Source organism: Corylus avellana, chromosome 8 (assembly GCF_965113065.1).
Source record: "Corylus avellana chromosome 8, dhCorAvel1.hap1.2, whole genome shotgun sequence".
NCBI classification, from domain to species: domain Eukaryota; kingdom Viridiplantae; phylum Streptophyta; class Magnoliopsida; order Fagales; family Betulaceae; genus Corylus; species Corylus avellana.
This window is the reverse complement of record NC_142497.1, coordinates 5,660,470-5,684,095: the sequence shown is the minus strand read 5'-3', so window position 1 is coordinate 5,684,095 and position 23,626 is coordinate 5,660,470. Positions and strand designations below refer to the sequence as shown.

Here is a 23,626-nt window from a genome sequence, read left to right as displayed (position 1 = left end):
TGGTTTAGTGGTCTCAAAAAAGTTCTTTTATAGTTGGGCAAGATCTAGTATTAATCGCATTGAGTTTTTCTGATGTATTGATGAAGTTGAGTTAGGCGATGGCTTATCTCTCTATTTTGATATATTAAAAATGAAAAAAGTTACTAAAGTGGAGATTCTTTCTTGTGAGTCCAAGCTGTAAGGGTAATGATATGTGATAAAGCCAGCTAGCTAGCTAGCTTGGCTGCTGCCAAACTCATCTACTCTGTCTTCTCCCCCAAGGCTCCCTCATTCTTTCTTTTCTATAGGTAAGCCTTAACTGTCCACTCCCACGAGCTAAAACTTCCACCCCAAGCACCCCTCTTCAAGAAAACAATATAATTACCATAATCTCTCACATTATTCAGCCTGTTTTTAATTACTTAACATCATTGTTAATTACATGAAGTAATAAAAGCAAAAATATTTACCTTTCAATGGGAAAGAAAATGCTCTACATATATTTAACCCATCTTTTTTCTTCATATGAACTGATATTGTACCTTATATATATATATATATATACACACATGCATGTATATATATATTCACATAAAAAATGTTACCCAAATGAGAAGAAAAACAGTTGTTAGCTGCTGAATTTGCCAATGTACCAACTTGAGAAAATAGCTACCTAACCAAAAGAGGCCCATCTACCTAGATTCTTCACCAAGTTTATATATATATATATATATATATATCAAATAAATTTATATATATAATATATACTCATGCATATATATATATTATATATATATATATGCCTGATAATTTCTTCTCCAAGTACAAGGCTTATAACTTGCAATACAAAAGTTTTGATGGTGTTAATTGAGAAGACCTCGAGTAAAATTGAAATTAAAGAAAGCTTAATGTATTTGAGTAGGTCATTTTGGTAATTTTCGAATTATTGTAATATTTATTTGTAATAAAGTAAGTTGTTTCATAGCTTTAAAGGCAGCCATGCTGATAACCAGCTAAGGCAGGAGAAAGAGAAGAATCATTCTTGTGGGGAAAAAGAGCAAAAGAAAAGAGAGAAATAATAAGAGAGTACTACAGCTGGTGTACGTAGGTGGCCGGAGGCAGCCATGGCAGCAGCAAGACAGATGCTAATGGAGCAGCAACAATCACTGCAGGTGCAGCGGGTGAAGAACTCCGGAATCATGAGTTGCAATGGGAGCCCGGTAATGGAGGACAAGGAAGACGAGATGTCACGGTCAGCGCTGGCTTTGTTCCGGGCGAAGGAAGAAGAAATTGAGAGGAAGAAGACGGAGGTTAGAGACAAGGTGCATGCTCAGTTGGGCCGTGTCGAAGAAGAAACTAAGCGCCTTGCAGATATTCGAGAAGTAAGTTGAAAAACATGATATCAGTATCCGTTAAAGTATTGATTAAATGATTAAATTTTCTTTTTAATTTTTTTATTAGTACATAGATTTAACCTTAAAAGCTGAAATTTAATTATAAGTCATATGCCATGAAATGAAAAACCAAGGCCTTTTGGTTGCTTAAGCATTTAGGTCATGTTCAGCAAATTTAATCTTCATTTTAGCTATTTATTTTCATTTTTTCATTTAAATATTTATTTTCAAGAATTTATTTATTCTTTCTTTGTAAGAAGAGATAATATTAGAGATTTTATAATATTTTTACTTTCATATTTGGTGATCAGTCGGATGTAGTTTCTTTTAATCCCATTTGGCTAGCCAAAATAATATACATTTGGCTGGATGAGAATGCATGCATGCAGCAAGAAATAAACGCCAAATTATGGAATTCAGAATAGAATATATATAATCCTATGACAATAGTTTTTAATATTGCTGATTCGTAGTTTTTGAAGTATTAGGTTTCTTCACTTTTTCCACTTATTTTGAGCAATTAACTTAAAAAACTTAAAGAGACATATATCTGTGTATTAATTTATTTATCTCTATAAGTTGTTATATTGATGATATATATAGTGGATTATTATTATTATTATTATTATTATTTTTTTTTAAAAAAAAAACTCTATTAGGAGCTCGAGGCTCTCACAGATCCATTGAGGAAGGAAGTTGGAGTCGTTCGCAAGAGGATAGATACAGTTAACAAAGAGTTGAAGCCACTGGGCCAAACCTGCCAAAAGAAGGTGGAGTTTTATATATACTTCTTTCTTTTACATACTATTGTTGTTTTCTATATTCTTTTTGTCAATCAAAGAAGCTATTTGTTGACAAATTCTAAGCAGAATTTGATAAATTGACTTCCGTATTGTTCTTAGCGGCTTATCAAAACAAAGATTATGAGTTTGAACCATATAATCCAATGTTCACCTTCTTTTAAACCCACACGTCAGGGGCTCAGTTAAAAGAAATGTTAAATATATATCATTGTTGGGAAATTAAGATGATGATTACAAATTATGGACCAAATTATTGTGCCTAAAATAATAGTACGTAGAACATGGGATGGCATAATTAACTTGTATGGCACACTTAATTAAATGAATCATTCAAGCTTCTTTGTCATGATTTATTACCCTAAATCAAATCAAGGGCACGCATTAAGGCAATTGATGTTTTAATTAACTTAATTTTAAAGTTTCTTCAAAAAAATTATTTGTTACATGCAGGAGAGAGAGTACAAGGAAGCCCTTGAGGCTCTCAATGAGAAAAGCAAGGAAAAATCTCAACTAGTTACCAAATTAATGGAGGTGAATTATATATATATAAGAGTTCTTCATTTTCATTAAACATTGGCAACTCAAATCTAACAACATGATTTGTTTTTTTTTGTTTTTTTTCTCCTTTTTGTTGCATGAAATTTGTTCAGCTGGTGAGTGAAAGTGAGAGACTAAGGATGAAGAAGCTGGAGGAGCTCAGCAAAAATATAGATACCTTGAAATAAGATGAGTTAATAATAAAGAAAACCAGATTGGTGTGCTCGATTGATCGTGTGGTGTAATTAGCTAGAGTAGCTATTTTTGAATTTTACATATTTTCTGATTTCTTAATTAATTTCTCTGTATTAATTTCATGACTGGTTTTCCATGGGAGGTTTTCTGATTTAGGAAAGACATCACCCACCAAGAATGTCTGTCACTAGTGAACACTTAGCTTTTGTCTTTTCAATGTTCCTTTATATATATATATATAGAAATGTGAGACGTGCCTATCTGTAGTCATGAAATTAGAGTTGGGAACTGAAATATTTCTTCTTGTGTCACTAAATAAGTCACCTATCTCAATCACCAAATCGATGTGCCACCAAGAATATCACTTCAGATCCAAAATTGATGGTGTGAAAGCACCTCCAACATATATTCCTTCCATAAGTACTGAGGGGATATATGTGTGTAAGATTATGGACAAAGTTTTTCTTTAAATTGGGTTAGAGAAATTTCATTCAACCTAATTTATAAAAGTGACATGTGTCCCTTGAATATGTGAGATGCATATGTTTTTTTAATAGTAGGGTCGGGACAAAGTTATAATAACTTTTATTAAAAACTTATGTGCATTTCATATCTTATTAAAAAAAAAAATGACACATGTCACTTTTATAAAGTAGGTTGAAGAAAATTCATCTAACCTAGTTTGGAGGAAAACTTTGTCCTAAGATTATATAAACCTACCGAAAATAGCCAACATGGCTCATTTATGTTCTCAAGAGATAGTTTAATCAGCTTGAGATCACGTCTCATGAAGCGGAGGTCACTAGATCAAATTTTTCTCCCCTTGCATGGACATGTCAAATATATATATGGTTCGTTTATATGAACCTATCTATTCGCAACAAATTCTAATCCTAAGGTAATTTAAAGTTCTTAAAAAGAAAATAGAAAATGATTTTCTAAATTTTATCTCAAACTCATTTTATTTATATTTGTGAAATCCAAAATTGTTCTAGACCCACTTATTAATTTTAGAGAAATGTTATTCAACATTCTCAAATTTGAGAAAAATGGGGATAATTTTTGTCTCCGAGCATTTTTGTCTATGTGGTACATTCACATCTACATATTAAAAATAAGAAAAATCAAAGAGAATGGTAAGAGATGGACACTTAACAATGCTGAATAGCATTTCTCTTAGTTTTTATCATACGTGGGTGGGTCAATGTAGCAATCTTCAATATTAAATTAAAAAATATTACTTTACCACATTCAAGCATTAATGAAATATTGTAAGACCATTATATTGACATGAATTTAACAATATTCAGTTTAACTCGTATTGTTTGCCCCCTATGCTATCCGACTTAATAATATTCAAAACTATCAAATCCAATAATAATATTAAAATTATTCTACATTACATTTTTTTTAAAAACAATTTTAGGAGGTATATATGATAAGAATTGGTGAAATTGATATATATATATATATATATATATATATATATGAAAAAATGAAAAAATAATAATAATAATAATCATATTGGGAGGCACAAAAATTCGCTCTCTTTGAAGGAAATTAAAGTCACAAAGGTGCAGTAGACCTTCTTTTTTTAAAAGATCTCATCCTCGGACCAACTGGTTGAGCCCAAAGCTGCACTAGAAAAACACATTATTTTGGTCCAAACCTTTCATTGGGCCATTACCTCACAACAACCAAAAGCGGGTCCATTTGGGTTTTCGATTTCAAAAAGTGCAATTTAAAAATAACATTTTTAAATGTGCCATTTGAAAACTTGATTTTTAAAAACACAGTTAAGATTTTTTGTGTTTTCAAATCACAATTTTTTTAAAACACAATACTGAATAATTCATTTTTCGTGATTTCGTTTAAAATTGCACTTTTTGCCTATGAAATCATAATCTCAAACACACCTTAAAACTGCTTCTTCTACTCCATGTAGGAGGTGATAGAGTTGGGTTTCTTCCCTTGAACAATGTGTAGAAGAGAAAGATCTAAAGAAAGTAGAGCTATTAGATTGCCAAAAAGACTTGTGGCACCGGAGAGGATGTTGAAAAAAGATGGCGGAGAGAGAGAGAGAGAGAAAAGAATTGAGAAAGGTGATTAGGAACTTGTACTTTAATTCCATGTTGAAAATAAGATTGTATATTGAATCACCCGTAATATTGTACAAAAGGCTCGGAGGGGCATATATATATATTCTTGAAGGAATACTAGGCTTACAAACAAATTTTTATAAAAAAAAATTTACAAACTGATGTTGCACAATATGATTGGATATGAGATAAATTCAAATTTTGAGAAACCCAATCATATTGTGCCACATCACTTTGTAAAATTTTTTTTGCAAAATATGTTTGTAAGCCTAGCATTTTTCATCTTCTTGTAGCTAGACTCAACTATATATCTATATGTAAATCTCTACATTCTAAGGCTTCCATGGTGCACTCATTAATTTTTTTTTTTAATAAAAAAAAAAAAGCTTCTCTGGTGTACAAGAAAGTTCCTCATCTCTTTTGGAAGTTAAGGAATTTGATGCCGTAGGCAAAGACAAAGAAGAAGAGGACCACCCAACCAATATGGGCAAAGACTACAGGGACAAGAAAGTCATGGTCAAAACCCAAGTAGTCCTTAACGAATTCATCTACAGCCTTTGGTTCTGAACCAGGAATTTCAAGTAAATTCTTCTTGTCACCAACTTGAGATGTGAAAAGTCCATAGATTGTCCAAGCAACTGGGGAAGCCCAGTAGTACCACCTCCACCATATGGGGATCATCTGCAGTGACAAAGCATGAACTATTATGATTAATGCAGTAACAATGAAAGACTATTTCAAAACTAATTAGAAAGTTGACATAATTAACAACAGTCACATTAGAGAGTAAGCAATTAAAAGTGTAAAAGGAGTTCGAATAGCATTTCTGTTTCTATTGTTCCGATGTGGATGGTTTGATTTTGTCGTGCATGACGACGATGAAAATAAGATTTGGTTTTGAAATTACGTACCGGCCTAGGGATGAGGAAACCAGAGAACAAGTTCCAAAAGCTCAAGAAAAAGGACATGACAATTGAAGCAATTTGATGGCCCGGAGTGAGTGCAACAACCATCATCCCATACATTGAGAAGTATGTAAAGCACATGAACATGAAGTAGTAGAAATACAAGAACTTTTCCAGCTTCCATTGGAATCCAATCATTGAGTATAGAAGAAGAGAATACACAAACGATTGAATTGCAACATAAATTGTCTCAATAGCCACCTGCAGCAAAAATGTTGCCCATCAGAATATATACAGAATGCATTTATATATTCTTTCAAGAGAACAAAAGATTTGACTAACTCAGAACAACTTCCAATCTCTTACCTGAGCAAATGCATAAGGCAACTCTGAGTACATTCCAGCTGCTCTTTCACGGTAAAAGACAGTTCTCTCTACTGCCACCACAGATTGCACAGCAGAAGCATTGGTAGCTCCAAGGAAAAAAACAGCAGCATATGTAGCTCCCAATAGATTAGTCAGGTCTTGCTGTTCGTGCCTATTGACAAAATAAGATGCAAATGATTTCATATAAGTACCCAAGTTGCCGGTAAGAAACAAGAAGTACGATATTATTGTTAGAATATTAATTAAATGATTAAATACATCCATTCTTGTAAGCTTAAGCTTTTGGGATAAGCAGTGATTTAATAATTGTTTCTATGTTGATTCCCAAAACAGAAAACATACTCTTAAAAGTGAATTTAGACGGAGCATAATCTCATAGAAACAAAGGAAATGAAATTTAGTATGAAAAATTTTAGACTTACATCTTGTCTCCTTTGCTCCAGAAGATGACACCAAAAAGAATACCAATAACAATCGTCATGAAAAATCGAATTGCATTGTACCGTGAGTTTCTCCAGTATGACCAATGCTGCTTCCAGAAACAAGCCTTGCACTGAGTTATAAAGCTTTGAGAGTACTGTGTGGGGAAGTAAAGATCCTGGGAACCTGGTTGGGGAGTGCTTAGCTCCTTGAGAAGTTCCTGATTTCTCCTGAAGATTTGAAAAGAAAAATTCAGTGACAAATCAGTACCGATGCAGACAGGTTGGCCATAGAAGAGAGAATAAAACAAACAAAATCCTCATATTACTCACCGGTAAAGGTCAGAGTTGGCATAAACTTCTGCAAAATCAATGTCAAGTTGAGCCTCAACTGCAGTAGAACTGACCTCTAACATCCAGGTAGCAGGATTGTATCCTTCTTTGATCTTGGGAACCCCTGGGATAGCCTGGAAAAAATTCTTAATATTAGTCAAACTTGTGCGTAGTAAATTTGGAGAACAAGCTTCATAATCCTTAAAAATTGTCAAGAATAGTCTGAATTGAACAATCTAATTCAAGAAAAGGAGTTTCTCATTAAAGGGATCCAACATTGATAATGCAACTAGAACTAGCAATAGTATGACAATAGACTGCTGGAAGCTTCAACAAAAACATGTTGGAAAGAAGTTCAGCTAAGTGTTTTATGGAATTTGGTGTCAAAAGATTTCTTGACTATACAACAAGAACAACTGGAATCAAGCATTCAAGAAAAATGGGAACTCACCTCAAAGTATTCAACAAGTTTGTGAGAATGGAGACCAAGAGGTCCGGCATAAATTGCTTGTCCTCCCCTTTTCATCAAGAAGAGCTGCAATCATAGGACAATATGAACACATGAAATGATGTAACAGCATACAAGAGCATATAATGGATTGAACAAGCTAAATAAACCATACCTCATCAAATGATTCAAATATGTCCATGCTCGGTTGGTGAATTGTGCAAACAACAGTTCGTCCTGTATCCACTGTGTTTCTTACAGTACGCATGACTATAGCAGCAGCTCTAGCATCAAGGCCTGATGTAGGCTCATCCATAAAGATGATGGAGGGGCTAGCAACCAACTCCACGGCAATGGTGAGCCTCTTTCTCTGCTCAGTTGAAAGACCATCAATTCCTGGAAGTCCAACTAGAGCATTCCTCAATGAGTTAAGCTCAACCAACTCCATAACTTCATCGACAAACATCTATAAGAATCAAGAAAATCACCTATCAACTTTATTGTCCATCTGATTCAGTTTCTCATATTCAAAACAAACTATAGAGTAATATGATAATCAGTTTGACAAACATGCCTTTCGTGTTTCTTTCTTTACATCCGAAGCAAGACGCAGCCAGGCAGAGTGTACCAGAGATTCATAGACAGTAACATACGGGGAATGGATGTCATTTTGTTCACAATAACCGCTGACCCTAGCAAATGTGGCTTGGTTCTTTGGGTAACCAGAGATGCTAATACTTCCTTCAATATATCCACCAGTCTTTCTTCCTGCTAAGACATCCATTAAGGTAGTCTTTCCAGCACCACTGACACCAACTAATGCTGTCAATATACCAGGTTGGAAAGCTCCACTAACATCTCGCAGCAGCTGTAGTCGGGTCTCATCAACCCCCTGGCTCTTCATTTCCTGAAAAGAAGACAAAGTTCTTCTTAAGAAACATCAAAGAAATGTTTATTTTTTTGTATTATTTCTGTTCTTTAAATATGAAGAAAAACACTTCAATATATATTCCTGCTAAAAAAGTGACTTACTGCTGGCATATCAACATAGTAATTCACATGGTTGAAAGCAAGTGAAAGGGGTTGGAAAGGCAAAACCATTCCTCGTTTAGTTTGAACAGAGCTGGCAGTTCCTTGAGCATTTCTCACTTGCATATCAATACCTGTAATGGTTGTTATTATTAGACTAGCAAAATAATTTGATGGTGGCGCTAGCATTCTAGATTTAAAGGCATATGCAGTAAAATTAGTACTACAGCAGGATCACATGGATGAAGAATGGTGCAAGTGGTGATGAACGGTCCATAATTATCACATAATGCTTTTCTTGCTAATATCATGCTCGATGCCCCAACAGTGGTGAAGAGACATGATGTGGTTGGTGAAGACTTTGTGTGGCGTCCCACATCGCTTGAGTATGGAGATGCAGATGTGATTATATGTATACTTACACCCTTTATGACAATAACGTGTTTTAAAGCTGTGATGGTCACGATCCTATCAGAACTCTGTAGTTAACCGAGCTTAAGTGAGAGTAGTACCAGGATGGGTGATCTCTTGGGAAGTCTGGTTTGGGGGAGCTAAAAGCGGACAATATTGTGTGTTAATGGGGTGTAGTGTTACACTTTGGTTCTTGTTACCTTTGAATTTGATAGATAATCCGTAGCATTTATGTCAAATGGCTACTTCAAGAATAGTGCAAACATCCAAGTTATTATACATAAAAATAAATAAATAAATAAATAATTTTTTTTAAAAAAAAGGTATAGTGTAACAAACCTTCTAAATTGGATTCCAATTGTCGCTTGGGCTTGCTTTGGGACTCATCATCCAGAATCACAGCTTTGGTATCTCCGAGAGCTGACATTGAGTTGAAAGGAAACAACAAAAAGTCAGCACATGGATCTCAATGTCATTGCCATATGAAAAACCAATATAACAAGTGCAAAGTATTCACTTACGCTTCAAGAATGTCAGGGCTGCAATGAAAAGAAAATTGAAAAGAAGAGAAAACCCAAAGAGTGCTGCTATACAAATCCAATACCAATATGCTTCAGTAAACAAGCCTCTTCCCTTGAGAAGGGTCTTTCCAACTGTTGGTTGACTAGAGTTGAGCACAGGCTGTACAAAAGAAATAACAAAGATACTAAGCATATATCATTGAGTGCAGATTTGAATTTAACAAGTGTGGAGAGAATTCAATTGAGATGATAAAATTCACTGCAAATCATAAAGATTTTTTCTATCCTTCAGAAGAACTTACAGTGCTCCATCTGTCATCAAGAAACTCATTAATAGAAATTGCATTTTGTCCATACATCATGGGAGAAATGTAGTAGCCCCATATCATCCACGGCTCAATGTCATCTGTGTGCCAAGTTGAGAATTTAATATCTTAGAACATAAGAAATTATATAGAAATTTTTCAATGTAATCTTCTCAAGATTCACAACAATCCTGGTATTAGATGGGTATAGGCAACAAATTACTTTGATGACAAAATACTCTTAACAGTGAACAGAGAAGAATTCTAACCTTTGGAAACAATGAAACCTCCAAGCACAAACACCATTAGTAGTGTAAAGGTACCAAGTGTATTTGCAACAACCTGTGTTCTTCCAACGGCTGCAATGAATCGAAAGAGGCAGAGTGCCATGCATCTGATGTACGCCAAAGAAAGCCAAGAACTGTTTGAAGAACCTAAACATATAGGACATATGTCAACAGAAGAACCTTTCATTTGTCAAACTATCATATTCCAACGTTCATTAAGCATAAAAAAGCTAACGCAAAACTTCACTTACTCCTAATGTTTAGGCACTTTTGCAATCATTCTCAATTTAAAAAGTTGCAATATCAGGTTCTCATGTTTTAAAAGTTTGCAATGCTACCCCTACTGTTAGGGTTTAGGACAGACGGTAAACAGGTGAAATGTCCCTAATACTCCTACAAAACTAATAAAAATAAAAATTTACCCTTAATTAAAAAAAAAAAAAAAAAAAAGCTCTATGATTGTAGTTATGCATTTTTTGATAGGGTATTTTGGAGATTTTGGCATCCTTCATTAGAATTTAACAGAAAATCCTAACGGAGCGGTGACATTGCAAACTTTTAAAACACGAGAACTCAACATTGCAACTTTTTAAAGAGAGTATGATTGCAAAAGTGCTAAAACATTTAGGTGTAAGTGAAATTTTCCCAAAAGCTAACACTAGGAGAACAAATATTTAGTACTTACCTACTAGCCCCGGGTGCAAACCCAATTGTGTAATATGTAAGAATGATCCAAATACCAGATTCCATCAGTGAAATTGGAATTCGAAGCAGCCAAATGGGCACTGCAAAAGCCCATGCAGGGTAGAATAAGAAATCTCTCTGTTTGAAGAACACAGGAAGCCTGAAAATTGTCATTGCAAGTTCTGCCATCCCATTAAACATGACATTAATGAGACTGAAAAATAGTGCTCCCAAAAATTTTGCTCCATCTTCTATTTGACCAGATTTCATTTCTGTTCTTAAGAACACAGTCAATGCGATCGTAGCCATGATTGTTATCTGAGTAGTTTTGAATATGTATATGAATGAGTTGCGCTTCATCAGTAGCCATTCCCTAGAGAAGCAAGCCTTGAAGAGTTCCATGTTGGAGATCCCATACTTTTCTCTCACCAAAGCAGCAGGATGGGCACTGGATTTATCATAAGGAATTCTCAAATCTTCAGAGAGTTGTTGGCCAATGTGAAAGGAGTTAAAGGCCCTTACAAACTCGGATACTGAGATATATCTATAAGGTTGGTTCCTTTTGAACCAGTATTGTTCCTGGTCCTTCTTGGAAGTTACTTCCTGCAGAAAGTCTGCAACACCTTTCCTCTCTGGACATTTGAAGCCTGTGTATTCAAAGAACTCAAGAACATTCTCACGCGGACCCTGGTAGACAATCTGGCCATTGGAAAGAAGAATGATGTCATCGAAAAGATCGAAGGTCTCAGGCGCAGGCTGCAAGAGAGAGATGACCATGGTGATATTGATGATATGAACCATCTGCTTCATGAACTTGACAATTTGAAACGTAGTGGAGCTGTCCAGCCCCGTTGATATGTCATCCATGAATAATGCTTTTGCTGGTCCAGCCAACATTTCTCCTGCATTCAATACAAACACTTCCAGCTTAAAATTCACAAATAGTTTTCTGTCTTCTATTTTCAATCCACATTAACAGCTAGTGTAAGAAGATTACAAAATAACATAAATCAAATAGACAGAATGGATTTCTTACACAAATTAACTCGAAAATTAATTCTCAACATCTAAGACAATTATAGAAATTATTCATCACACATATCAAATTTCAGAGTGTGAAACTAGCAACTTTGTGTTTCTCATTTCCTATCAGCTTAAGCTTTTGAGATAAGTATTGAGTTAACATTGTATTAGAACAGATGTCCTAACATTGTTTCTAACTACTTCAACTTTTGGGACAAGAAGTTATTTAATATAGTATTAGAACTGAAGTAGTGTTAACATTTCTTCTCGGCTTAAGTTTTTCGGACAAGTGATTTACAGTATTATGCCAGAAACTCTTCCTATATGAAGATCCCTCAAAAAATTTGTATGTTATTAACACATACCAGTAGTTACACGCTTCTTCTGTCCACCAGAAATACCCCTTCTCATGTCATCTCCCACCATGATATCAGCACAGATATCCAATCCAAGTATCTGCATTGGAAAACCATGAGTTATATAGCATACAAGAAAAATAAAAAAATGAACCAACAAGCTAAGTGACGAACCCTGAGAACATAATCTGTGGTCAAACTTGTCTCCTGTCCGGCCATAGCTGTAGCTTTCATGAAGGCATCAATCTCCGGGTTTGGTTTAATTCCCCCTTCTTTCTCCCGTTTAGACAACTCTGACAGCATTTCATACCTGGTACCAACTCCTAGACAACGTCCGGAGAAATCTAATGTCTCACGAACAGTCATCTCACCATAATGGAGATCATGCTGGCTAATGTAAGCACTGGTCCTTTCAGGTACAAATTCATTGAATTCATGACCACAGTAGGTGACTTTCCCAGTTACCTGTTCATTGAATACATGTCAAAACTGAAGAAATAAGGAAATAAAGAAAACAAAAACAAAAGATTTACAGGTGGATCGGAGTTAGACACATTCGTCCACCACTAGACAATAGTCCAATAGGGCGACATTTTTACTTTTAGTACTCGATTGATTTATGTTACAAATTACTCCAATTTATAAGAGAATTGGGGTAGGTGAAGATGATACAAATATAATAGGCGGACATAATATCAAATCAATCAAATCTGATTATCTAAAAGATGTGAGATGATATGTAATCAGAATGATTTGAATACAATTAAATCTGATTATAATCATATATTCTAACAAAAACTACTTGGCTATGTGTGCTAGTAGTAGAAACATAATATGTAGGGGGGAGAGAAGGACAAACCCTTAAATCATCAGCCAGTTTCCCAGCAAGTCCTTGCAGCGATGTTGTTTTCCCTGACCCAGGATGCCCTAGAAGCAATGTCATCCTGAGAAAGGATAAATCAATAATAATAATAATAATAATAATAATAATAATAATAATAAAAGAACATTAGCAACTGAACTTAAATAGTATTAACAACGTAATTTCTTATGGGGTTTTAGCATATATAATAAATATGAGATTGCACAGCAAAAGACACTAGCACTGCAGCACCTACAGAATTCATGAACATACCTTGATGGTCTGACTATGCCACTCACATCTTGGAGTATCTTGACAACTCTTTTCTTTGATGGAGAGAGTCCAATGGTTCCAAGAACTCCCTGCTCACATTATAAATTATAACTTGATGAAGAAAATATTGAAAGTTACCAGCAGAATGGTAGAACAAGAGAGAAATTATTACCTCTACTGCATTCAAGGTGGAATTAAGCAGAGTTGGAAGTGCTCTGGTCCCAACATACGCGTCTCCCTCAACCGATAATTTCTGGAATCTAACTTCAATTTTGGGAATCTCTATTCCTACCCTGTTTCCAACAAATTTAACAGTCAATAATATTTTAGATTGGAAGGATAAATCGTTAACGTTTGCTTCTGTCGACAGAGAATAAAAACAAAAGGAAAAACAGAAGCCAAAGAATTCTAAGTCCTATGTTCCCCAATAAATGGCCTGATTTCACCTCAGCAATTCCAAATGGTTGTACTAGGCAAAACCAAGTGGATTTTTATGTTTTCTTAGGTACTAATGGATGTACTAAGACTGAACAAAGCAGAAAATCATTTGCAGAGAAGAAATATTTCTCCCTTAATAATGCTTTGACTTGAGTTGTTCTTCAACACCTATTATTCAATTGCAGAGAATAATTAATGGATAAAGAAAAGAAGTGAGAACCAAACGCCAGTCGATTTGCCTGCTACAACTTTTGCCTTACCAGAGTTGACCTTTTTCTTTTTTCAAAACCAAAAACCACTAGATTCAACATCTAATCCTTTTTTGATGTTCTCCATTTTCCCAGCACCCAAACAAAGAAGAAAACATACAAACATATATACATACGAGTAATGCTATTTAGTATACTGCCGTAAAATTAGAATGGCACGACGTGAAAAGCTTGTAAAAAGAATCATCCAAATGCCGATTTTCACTATCACACCATAATCATACGACGGTCGATAACAGTCTACTAAATAAAAGATCATATATAGAAACCAACCTATCAGTTCTGGCCCTGAGCCTCCTGAGGAACTTCTCATTATCCTCTTCAACAAATTTGAGAATGCTCTCCATCAACTGCTTCTTTTCTTGAGCGCCAAGCTTTGTGACATCAATCTCACCATGCACCACCCTCCCATTGCTCATCACCTGTCTTAGCATCCCTGTCCTCAGCCTATCATACGTCGGCAGCCTCTCTATCGCCGCCCACTTCAGCTCCTCCTCATCGTCCGCCGCCTGCCGCTGGCTGCTCCTCTGAAACACGTCCGGTTCATTCCACATCTCTCTCACACTCGCCGATCGCCAACTCCTACTACTCGTCTGCCTCGCCAAGTCGTCTTCGGCCAATGCCGCCGCCATTTTTTACTCCTCCACCCGTCACCAAAACCTCAAGTTTTTTTTTTTAAATCCTCACTATATGCTGAAAAGTTTTGTCACCCAGCTTAGCAAAATGATCATGAACAACTCTTGGAGTTCTGGAAAGAATATTCAATGAAATGCTAACTATACACAAACTTATGAAGCCTTTGATGAAGCGTAGAGATTATAAGTTTTCAATATTTCCACGCTTTTGAGAATTTGTGCGTTTGGTGTGTGAGAAAACGTGGAAAAAGAAAAAGAGAGAGAGAGAGAGGTTTCTATAGCTTGGTTTTTCATAGTTCCTTTCCGACTGTAATACTTTCTTTTTTATTTATAGGATTTTTCCGGGGGGGGGGGGGGGGGGTGGGTTAGCGGAGTTTTCGTTTAATTAATTTTCCCTTGTAGGTGAAAGTGGGACTCCTACAAGACGACAAGCAATTCAGAGAGTATTAATGAGACACTTCACTTTTCCATTTTTCATTTATTTCCTTCTCAAATTTGCTATTTGCTATATATATGTATATATATATTGAATCATGTGGGTCGTATAAATTTAATAATAAATTTTATATATATGAGAGGTAGGAAATATATGAGAAATTAAAAAATACCATTTATCTAGAGTATTATTCTAGAGTGAAAAATACGGATTAAGATTCTTACAATTTCAAACGGGTTGAAAAATATCACCAACTAAAAAGATGACATGTTATTAAGACCACCCAAAAAAATTTCATTTCTAAAATGCTTAGAAAATCAAAAGACAGTTTTTCATTCAAAACTTTTCTATAACATAAAAAACAAAAACCTTATAAAAATATACTCAATTTTTAACTATAACTTGTCATATGTTTATTAGGTAACTTTTTCAAAGGCGTTTGACACTTGAAAACGGTCTAAATTTCGTAATTAAATAACCTTTTTTTTTAAAAAAAAAAAAAAATGATAAAAGAGATCCTAATAAAAACTAGGAGCTCTCACCAAGGGTTTGTTTGGTAAACGATTTTATTTTGGTTTTGGTTCGATACTGTAACAAAAAGTAATGGATGTGAAAAAAAGTAAAATTTTTTTTTTTTTTAAAAAAGAAAAAGTAAGAATGCTTGGTATAAAAAAATGAAAAGATTTTATTTTGTAGTAATTTTTTTATTTAAATAGTAATAAAAAATGATAGATGTGAAGTAAAAAAATAAAAATAAAAATATTAAAGAAACAAAAAAGTGAGTTGAATAGAGTGCCAAAATCATGGAAAAACACTTATCAAACAAAGCCTTTCTCTTTTTTTTTTTTTTTTTTTTTTATGGCTTTTTCCCTAATGCTCTACTTTCTGACAAGCGTGAGAATTAGGAAAACTGGTCCTAGACTCCTACAAGAGTAGGAGCTAATTCATAGAGTATTAATGAGACACTTTACTTTATAGCACAAGCAATTCATAGTACAAGCAATTCATAGAATATTAATGAGAGACTTCACTTTTCCAGCAATTCATAGTACAAGCAATTCATAGAATATTAATGAGAGCAATTCATAGAATATTAATGAGAGACTTCACTTTTCCAGCAATTCATAGTACAAGCAATTCATAGAATATTAATGAGACACTTCACTTTTCCATTTTTCATTTATCTCCTTTCAAAATTTGTACTTGCTATATATTTTAGAGTGAAAAATTCAAACGGCTCGAAAGATACCACTTATTAAAAAAATGATATGTTATTAAGACCACCCAAAAAAAATTTATTTTTAAAATGTTTGACAATTTTTTGCTCAAAGCTTTTCGACAACATAAAAGGCAAAAATTTAATAAAAAATTATACTCAATTTTTAACTATAACATGAAGTTTAATAGTTAACTTTTTTCAACTTGTTCGATACTCGAAAACGGTCTAAATTTCGTAATTTGAGAACCTTTTTTTTTTTTTTTCTTTAAATGATAAAAGGGATCCCTATTCAAAAACTAGGAGCTATCACCGTTTTCTTTTTTTACATTTTTTTTAACGCCCTACTCTCTGACAAGTGTGTGGATTACGAAAACTGTATCTCTTCTTTTCAAATTTAATGGAGAGTATTTATTTAGTACATTTAGGAAGATAAACTTGTCCAAAAAATTTATCCCTCCAAAAATAAAGACAATATTACTCTTTTAAATGTGCTAAATAAATACTTTCTATTTCATTTGAATAGAAAAAATATATATATATATATATATTTCGTGAATTACAAGAGATATCTCTTCCGTACATGTTAATTTGTGTCTGTAATAATAAAATCCCAATCATCCGTACGTCTAAATTTGCGTGAGTGAATACAAAATTTGACTACGAAAGGGGACGCAATCCATGCAACTGTTTTGCATGACTTTTGACTTTTGAGGGGTTGCGCAGCAATAAATAAATAAATTATACTTGCAACGCGTTCCAGTCAAAGAAAAATAGCGGCTTCGGGGAGAGGCTTACATACAGTCCTTCTAAACTACTGCAATCTGCGGTAGTTTAAAAGGACCGCTGAGATCTTTTAAAGGAAATTTTAACCCAAAACTGCAGTGCTTTTTTTTATATAAAAAAAAAATTGACGGCAAGGAAGATGCCCGTTAAGTACTCCCCAGCCAAATGTTATCTCCCTCTTCCCCAAAACTTCTGTGAGTTCTCTTTGTTCTCTGGTGTGCTATGGGTAGAAAAGCCCAAAATCGACAAAATCTCCAGCCTCTCGGTACTTGTTGACGAAGATGCCCGTTAACTCGCATCTCTCTCGTCTCCAAAACTTCTCTGAATTCTCTCTCTTTCTGTTCTCTGGTGTGCTATGGGTAGAAAAACCCAAAATCGATGAAATCTTCAGCCTCTTGATGCTTGTCGACGCCGGTAGCCCTTAAACGACGGTGACCTTTCTTATGCTTCCAATCCTGTTGTCGCTATGGGTAGAAAACCCCAATATTGATAGACCTAGGATTTCTTAGGGGTTGTGGCGCAACAACTCTACCCAAAAATGGAGTCCTCGCCTCTGCCCAGAAGTCTGCAATGTTGGCCAGTCGTGCAATAAGCCAATAAGGTGCACAGTGAAGAGCACAATGGGAGATGGGCCACACTGTTTTGGTTGATTTTGGCATGTCTTGCCATTATGAATGATGATGGTGCATTGGAACTAACCTGTCAGGAGAGTGATTGACTACCTCTGTAGTTGGAAAGAAAGAGTCCAAGGTCATGGCTTTTGGAGTCTTCAGTAGGGCCGGCGTTGATTAAAAATTTTTTGGGTTTTCTACCTTTAGAGAAGAGAGATAACGTTTGGATGGGAGTACTTAACGGGATCTTCCTTGCCGTCAATTTTTTTTTTTTTTTTTTTTAAGAGAAGCACCGTAGCTTTGGGTTAAAGGGTTAAAGTTACCTTTAGGAAGATCTCAGCGGTCCTTTTAAACTACCGCAGATTGCGGTAGTTTAGAAAGACTGTATGTAAGCCTCTCCCGCGGCTTCGTGGGTTTCACGCCGTCCAATCGTTGTTGTGGTGAAGAGCATTAGATTCCCACGATAGAAAGGTTGACCAGCGGAGCCAATCAAATTAATTTGTGGGTCCAGCTCCACCTGATTATCCACTTGATATTTTTATAATCACTACAACTGAACCAAGAATTACTTTAAGTAGCTTTGCTTATGTAACTGTCTTGTACGACTTTTTTATGTCTTATTTTTTATTTGTTGGTTTTATTTTTTGAGTTGTTTTTTCCGTTTTGAGTTTATTATTGAAAACTCATACATTTTTTGATTTTTTTTTTCTTCTAATCTTTTCCCATATTTGATTAGGATAAAAAACACACACTCTTAAGTCACTACAAAAAAAAAAAAAAATTACTAAAAAAGGTCATTTTAAAGTTCAACCAACACTATTTTTTAATAGCGTCAGTTGAATAGTAAATCATCATTAATTAATGACTACTAAAAAGTGTTCACTATTCAATCGTCATTAATTGGTGATGGTTGAACAGTAATCTATTCAACCATCATTAAGTGGTTGAACAATAAATCGTCATTAATTAATGACAGTTGAACAGTGTTCACTATTTGTAAAGTCAGAGAATTTGAATATTTTCTACTTTACTTTAATCAAGCATAGGCTAATGATATTTATAATCTAGAGCGTTACAATTCAAATATATAAACTCTCTTTGAGATAAGAGATAATGTAATCTATCTATAAAGTTTCAAATATGTAATTTATCATAATCTAAAATACAGCTTGTTATCTTGAGTCTGTTGGGATAAGACTGAAAATTATCTTATGAGAGTATTTATCCTTTACACTCCCCCTCAAGCTCAATGGGGGTGTAACAACTTTGAGCTTGTCTCGTAGATTTGAAAACCGGATTGAAGATAAAGGCTTGGTAAAGATATCTACAACTTGGTCTTTGGATGAGATAAACTGAATGTCTAGAGATTTTGAAGCTACCATATCCCTAACAAAATAAAAGTCGATCTCCACATGTTTGGTTCGAGCATGAAAAACAGGATTGGATGAGAGATACTTGGCGCCTATGTTGTTACACCACAAGGCTGGAAGATGGGAGACAGGGATCCCTAGTTCGCATAAAAGAGATTTTAACCATGATAATTCTGCTGCTGTGTTTGCTAGTGCCTTGTATTCAGCTTCCGTACTTGACCGAGCCACTGCTGTTTGCTTTTTAGAACTCCATGAAACAAGATTTTTTCTTAGAAAAACGCAGTCCCCCCTGTAGACCGACGGTCATCTTGACACCCAGCCCAGTCAGCATCAATGAATGCTTGCAGTTTATTGGTTGTGGATTGCCGAATTTTTAAACCAAGATGAATAGTTTTCTTTAAATGTCTCAGTAACCTTTTTGTAGCCTGCCAGTGAGGTAATAAACGTTTGTGCATGAACTGTGACAATCTATTCACTGTAAAAGCTATGTCGTGTCGAGTGATAAACAGATATTGTAGGGCACCAATCGTACTTCGGTAGAGGGTGGGATCCGAAAATACCTCACCATCAAATGCAGATAAAATAATTGAAGTAGACATCGGAGTGCAAACAGGTTTTGCATCAGCCATTTTTGTACTCTGTATAATGTCTAGTATATAATGATGCTGAGAGAGATGAACACCATCTGGTAGCCGTGAGACCTCAATGCCAAGAAAAAAATTTAACTCACCTAAATCATTTACTGCAAACTCAGATGCCATGCTATGGAGTAAATTATCAATTTTTGATGCAACTGAGCTTGTGATAATTATGTCGTCAACATATATAAGAACATATATAGTACAAGCAGCAGATTTATATATGAACAAAAGGTATCTGATTTTGAAGCCCTAAAACCAAACTCTAGTAATTTATTGCTCAATCTGGAGAACCAAGCCCGTGGTGCCTGTTTGAGACAATAAAGGGTTTTCTTAAGACGACAAACATGGTTGGGAAACTGAGGGTGGGCATAACCAGGGGTTATGACATGCAAACTTCCTCAGATAAATTATCATGTAGAAAGGCATTTTGAATATTAATTTGCCTAAGTGACCAACCAAATGAAATTGCAATAGATAATACCAAACGTATCGTTGTTAGTTTCATTACCAGGTTGTAGGTCTCTAAGTAGTCGATTCCATCTTGTTGGTGAAATCCTTTTGCCACTAATCATGCCTTGTAGCGATCAACTGAACCATCGGCCTTCCTTTTTATACGAAATACCCATTTGCATCTAACTAAATTCTTGGCTGTAGAAACAGGAACTAAACACCAAGTATTATTTTGTAAGAGTGCATTAAACTCAGAATTCATAGCCGTTTTCCAGTGAGGATCCATGGAGGCTTGTGTATAGCATGTGGGTTCTATAACATTCAGATAGGGGTGTCAATGCGGGCGGTTAGAAACCGCCTGCTAACCGCTAACTATTATAACCGTTAACCGCTTAACCGTATTAACCGCTATAACCGCCTAGCGGTTAGCGGTTAAAGGTTATTTGGTTTACTAACCGTCACCGCCTTTTTATATAATATTTTTTATAATTATAATTATAATAATATTTGTACATATAACATAATCACTTGATTATTAAATTAAATTTTTTATTTTTATTTTTAGATAATTAAATCATAATTTGCGTATTAATATATTATCACTATAATTTATATGATTATATCACATGATCAATTGATTATTAAATCATTTGATTATATAATAACAAATTATACATATATAATATGACATAACTCATAAGTATACTAATTTATACTAATACAACAATTAAGTATCTAGAAACTTAGTTTCAATGTATATTATAAATTTATAAATCTGTATATGTTATCATATATATATATATATATATATATATATATATATATATATATAAAAGCGGAGTTTTGACGTAAGGAATGCTTAGAATTGCGACACGTGTCCTCCTAACTCCATCTCCCACGTCTCTCTCTCTCTCTCTCCCTCTATCTCAACTTAAATGTCTTAAACTAATTCTATGGTTTAAGACATTTAATTAATTATGCTAACTCTCACTCTCCTATAATTTGTGTTTCAACCGTTTTTTTTTTCTCTCTCTCTCTCTCTCTCTCCCTCTATCTCCACTTAAATGTCTTAAACTAATTCTCTGGTTTAAGACAATTAATTGTGCTAACTCTCACTCTCCCATAATTTGTGTTTCAATCGTTTTTTTATTTTTTAATTAATTGTGCTAACTCTTTCCCATAATTTGTGTTTCAACCGTTTTTTTGTCTTTCTTTCTCTCTCTCCCTCTATCTCCATTTAATTATCTTAAATCTCTCTCCCATAATTTTATATCTGAATTCGTTTTTTTTTTTTTAATTTTTTAATTAACTGTGCTAACTCTCACTCTCCCATAGGGAATGCTTAGAATTGCGACACGTGTCCCCCCTAACTCCATCTCCCACGTCTCTCTCTCTCTCTCTCTCTCTCTCTCTCCCTCTCTCTCAACTTAAATGTCTTAAACTTTTTTTTTTTTTGATTAAATGTCTTAAACTAATTCTATGGTTTAAGACATTTAATTAATTATGCTAACTCTCACTCTCCCATAATTTGTGTTTCAACCGTTTTTTGTCTCCCTCTCTCTCTCTCTCTCCCTCTATCTCCACTTAAATGTCTTAAACTAATTCTCTGGTTTAAGACAATTAATTGTGCTAACTCTCACTCTCCCATAATTTGTGTTTCAATAGTTTTTTTTTTTTTTTTTTAATTAATTGTGCTAACTCTCTCCCATAATTTGTGTTTCAACCGTTTTTTGTCTCTCTCTCTCTCTCTCTCTCTCTCTCTCTCCCTCTATCTCCACTTAATTGTCTTAAATCTCTCTCCCATAATTTTAGGATCCGGCTTACATGCTGTTATTTTAATAACAGCATGTATGCTGTATTAATGTACAATGATAATGTGATTCATATAATATCAAATTAAGTATTAAACAATTTGTTACTTATAAACACAATTGAAGTATTAATATATTATCATTCTAATTTTAGTAATGTTATCACTATAATTGATATGATTATATCACATGATGAATTGATCATTAAATCATATGATTATATAATAATAAATAATACATATAATCATATATAATATGACATATAATCATATATATCATATGTTTTATTTGAACTTCTTTTATATGTTGTGTTGAACCTTTTTTAAATATTGTGTTGATTTTTTTTTTTTTTTTAATTTATTTTACATGTTGTGTGTGTGTGTGTGTGTGTTTTTTTTTAAAGTTAACTGGTTATGATTTAATATATTAAAAAAAAAAAAAAAGTACAAGTAAATGTAAATTTGGGGTCAAATATTTTTTATTTTTCAATACAGGCTCTTTCTATAGCAATTAGGCCTAAGAAGACACTAAAAATACAACCAAAAAAAAATGAGGGTGAAAAATGCTACTGTAGTAAAAAAAGCAAAAAAAAAAAAGACAAATTTTGAAAAAGCGGTTAGCGGGCGGTTACCTATTTCACTAACCTCTAACCGGCGGTTAGTAGCTAACCGCTAATCGCTTAGCGGTTAGCAGTTGCGGTTAATGAAATTTACTAACCGCTAAGGCGGTTACGGTTAGCAGTTATTGCCAATAACTGCTAACCGTAACCGTATTGACACCCCTACATTGAGAGCACTGTCAGCTATGAGAGCATGTGGGAATGAGTATCTTGTGGAACCATCAGAGAAGGGCTTTAGTTTGGTAATATTATTTTTTGCTCGTGTGAGCATGGGATGGTTATTTACTAGTACGACTGGTATAGAGATATTTGGGTTAGTTTCGGCAATTGGAGAAGAGGATGAAGACATGTGATGGAGGGGTTGTTGAACAGGGGACAACGGCACGTGAGACGTGGGATTTGTTGAGGAGAGAATATTGGGCACATGAGTTGGTGTAGTTTGTGGCGTGGGCTGTGCAGAAGGATAAGTCACGGGTTAGGTGGAGAGAGGAATGGATGGGCACATGGTTTGGACTCTAGTTGAGGGGTTATTGTCGTGTGTAGGTGGGAGTGGGACTATAGCTGGAGGATTATTACCTTGTACGGGTGGGATTCTAACTGCAAGGGTATTGCCGTGTATGGGTGGGATTCTAGATTTGAGGGGTATTGCATAAGGGTAGGTGTCAGACATAGGAGATTGAGGTTGTTGGATAACAATAAGATTTGTTGGGTAGATATGGGTATTATCTGAAGGATTTTGTGTTTCAATGGATAAAGGAGTTTGGAGGGGAAATATGTTTTCTTTGAAAACAACATCTCTGGATATGTAAAGACGACCAATTTTGAGATTGAGACACTGATAACTCTTATGACGTATACTATAATCCAAAAAAATACACTGCACAGATCGAGGTTGCAGTTTATGAGAATTATATGGACGAAGATTTGGCCAACAAGCACACCCAAAAATACGTTAAAGTGTGTAATCCGGAGAATCTTTGAATAAAATTTCATAAGGAGATGAATTTTTCAGAAGAGGTGTGGGCATGCGATTTATGAGATAACATGCAGTTTGAAAAGCTTGTTCCCAATATTTAAGTGGAACATAAGCATGA

The 23,626-nt window shown here is 34.5% G+C and overlaps 1 protein-coding gene and 1 pseudogene across 2 annotated transcripts; one reads left to right on the top strand and one right to left on the bottom strand.

Moving 5' to 3' along the window:
* Nucleotides 1–1,016: 1,016 nt before the first annotated feature.
* On the top strand, nucleotides 1,017–3,017 carry LOC132164616 (RAB6-interacting golgin (DUF662)). Its single transcript, XM_059575152.2, has 4 exons — nucleotides 1,017–1,361; nucleotides 2,033–2,143; nucleotides 2,627–2,707; nucleotides 2,827–3,017. The coding sequence occupies exons 1-4, from the start codon at nucleotides 1,104–1,106 to the stop codon at nucleotides 2,899–2,901; spliced, it is 525 nt and encodes a 174-aa protein (XP_059431135.1). The 5' UTR covers nucleotides 1,017–1,103; the 3' UTR covers nucleotides 2,902–3,017.
* A 2,126-nt stretch (nucleotides 3,018–5,143) lies between these two features.
* Nucleotides 5,144–14,589, bottom strand: LOC132162799 (pleiotropic drug resistance protein 2-like; annotated as a pseudogene). Its single transcript, XR_015913009.1, has 19 exons — nucleotides 14,231–14,589; nucleotides 13,423–13,543; nucleotides 13,251–13,339; nucleotides 12,975–13,059; nucleotides 12,290–12,580; nucleotides 12,125–12,215; nucleotides 10,738–11,638; nucleotides 10,035–10,199; nucleotides 9,763–9,866; nucleotides 9,461–9,620; nucleotides 9,279–9,359; nucleotides 8,532–8,662; nucleotides 8,074–8,406; nucleotides 7,503–7,965; nucleotides 7,052–7,185; nucleotides 6,722–6,949; nucleotides 6,279–6,450; nucleotides 5,919–6,173; nucleotides 5,144–5,688 (listed from the first exon to the last, which is right to left on the bottom strand). The product of XR_015913009.1 is annotated as a pleiotropic drug resistance protein 2-like (transcript).
* Nucleotides 14,590–23,626: the final 9,037 nt, after the last annotated feature.

Excerpts from the sequence above, each read along its gene's own strand:
- LOC132164616 (XM_059575152.2), top strand. The coding sequence starts at position 1,104 with ATGGCAGCAGCAAGACAGATGCTAATGGAGCAGCAACAATCACTGCAG. Across the intron at positions 2,144-2,626 it reads GCCAAACCTGCCAAAAGAAG|GAGAGAGAGTACAAGGAAGC; the intron begins GTGGAGTTTTAT and ends TGTTACATGCAG. Across the intron at positions 2,708-2,826 it reads TAGTTACCAAATTAATGGAG|CTGGTGAGTGAAAGTGAGAG; the intron begins GTGAATTATATA and ends AAATTTGTTCAG.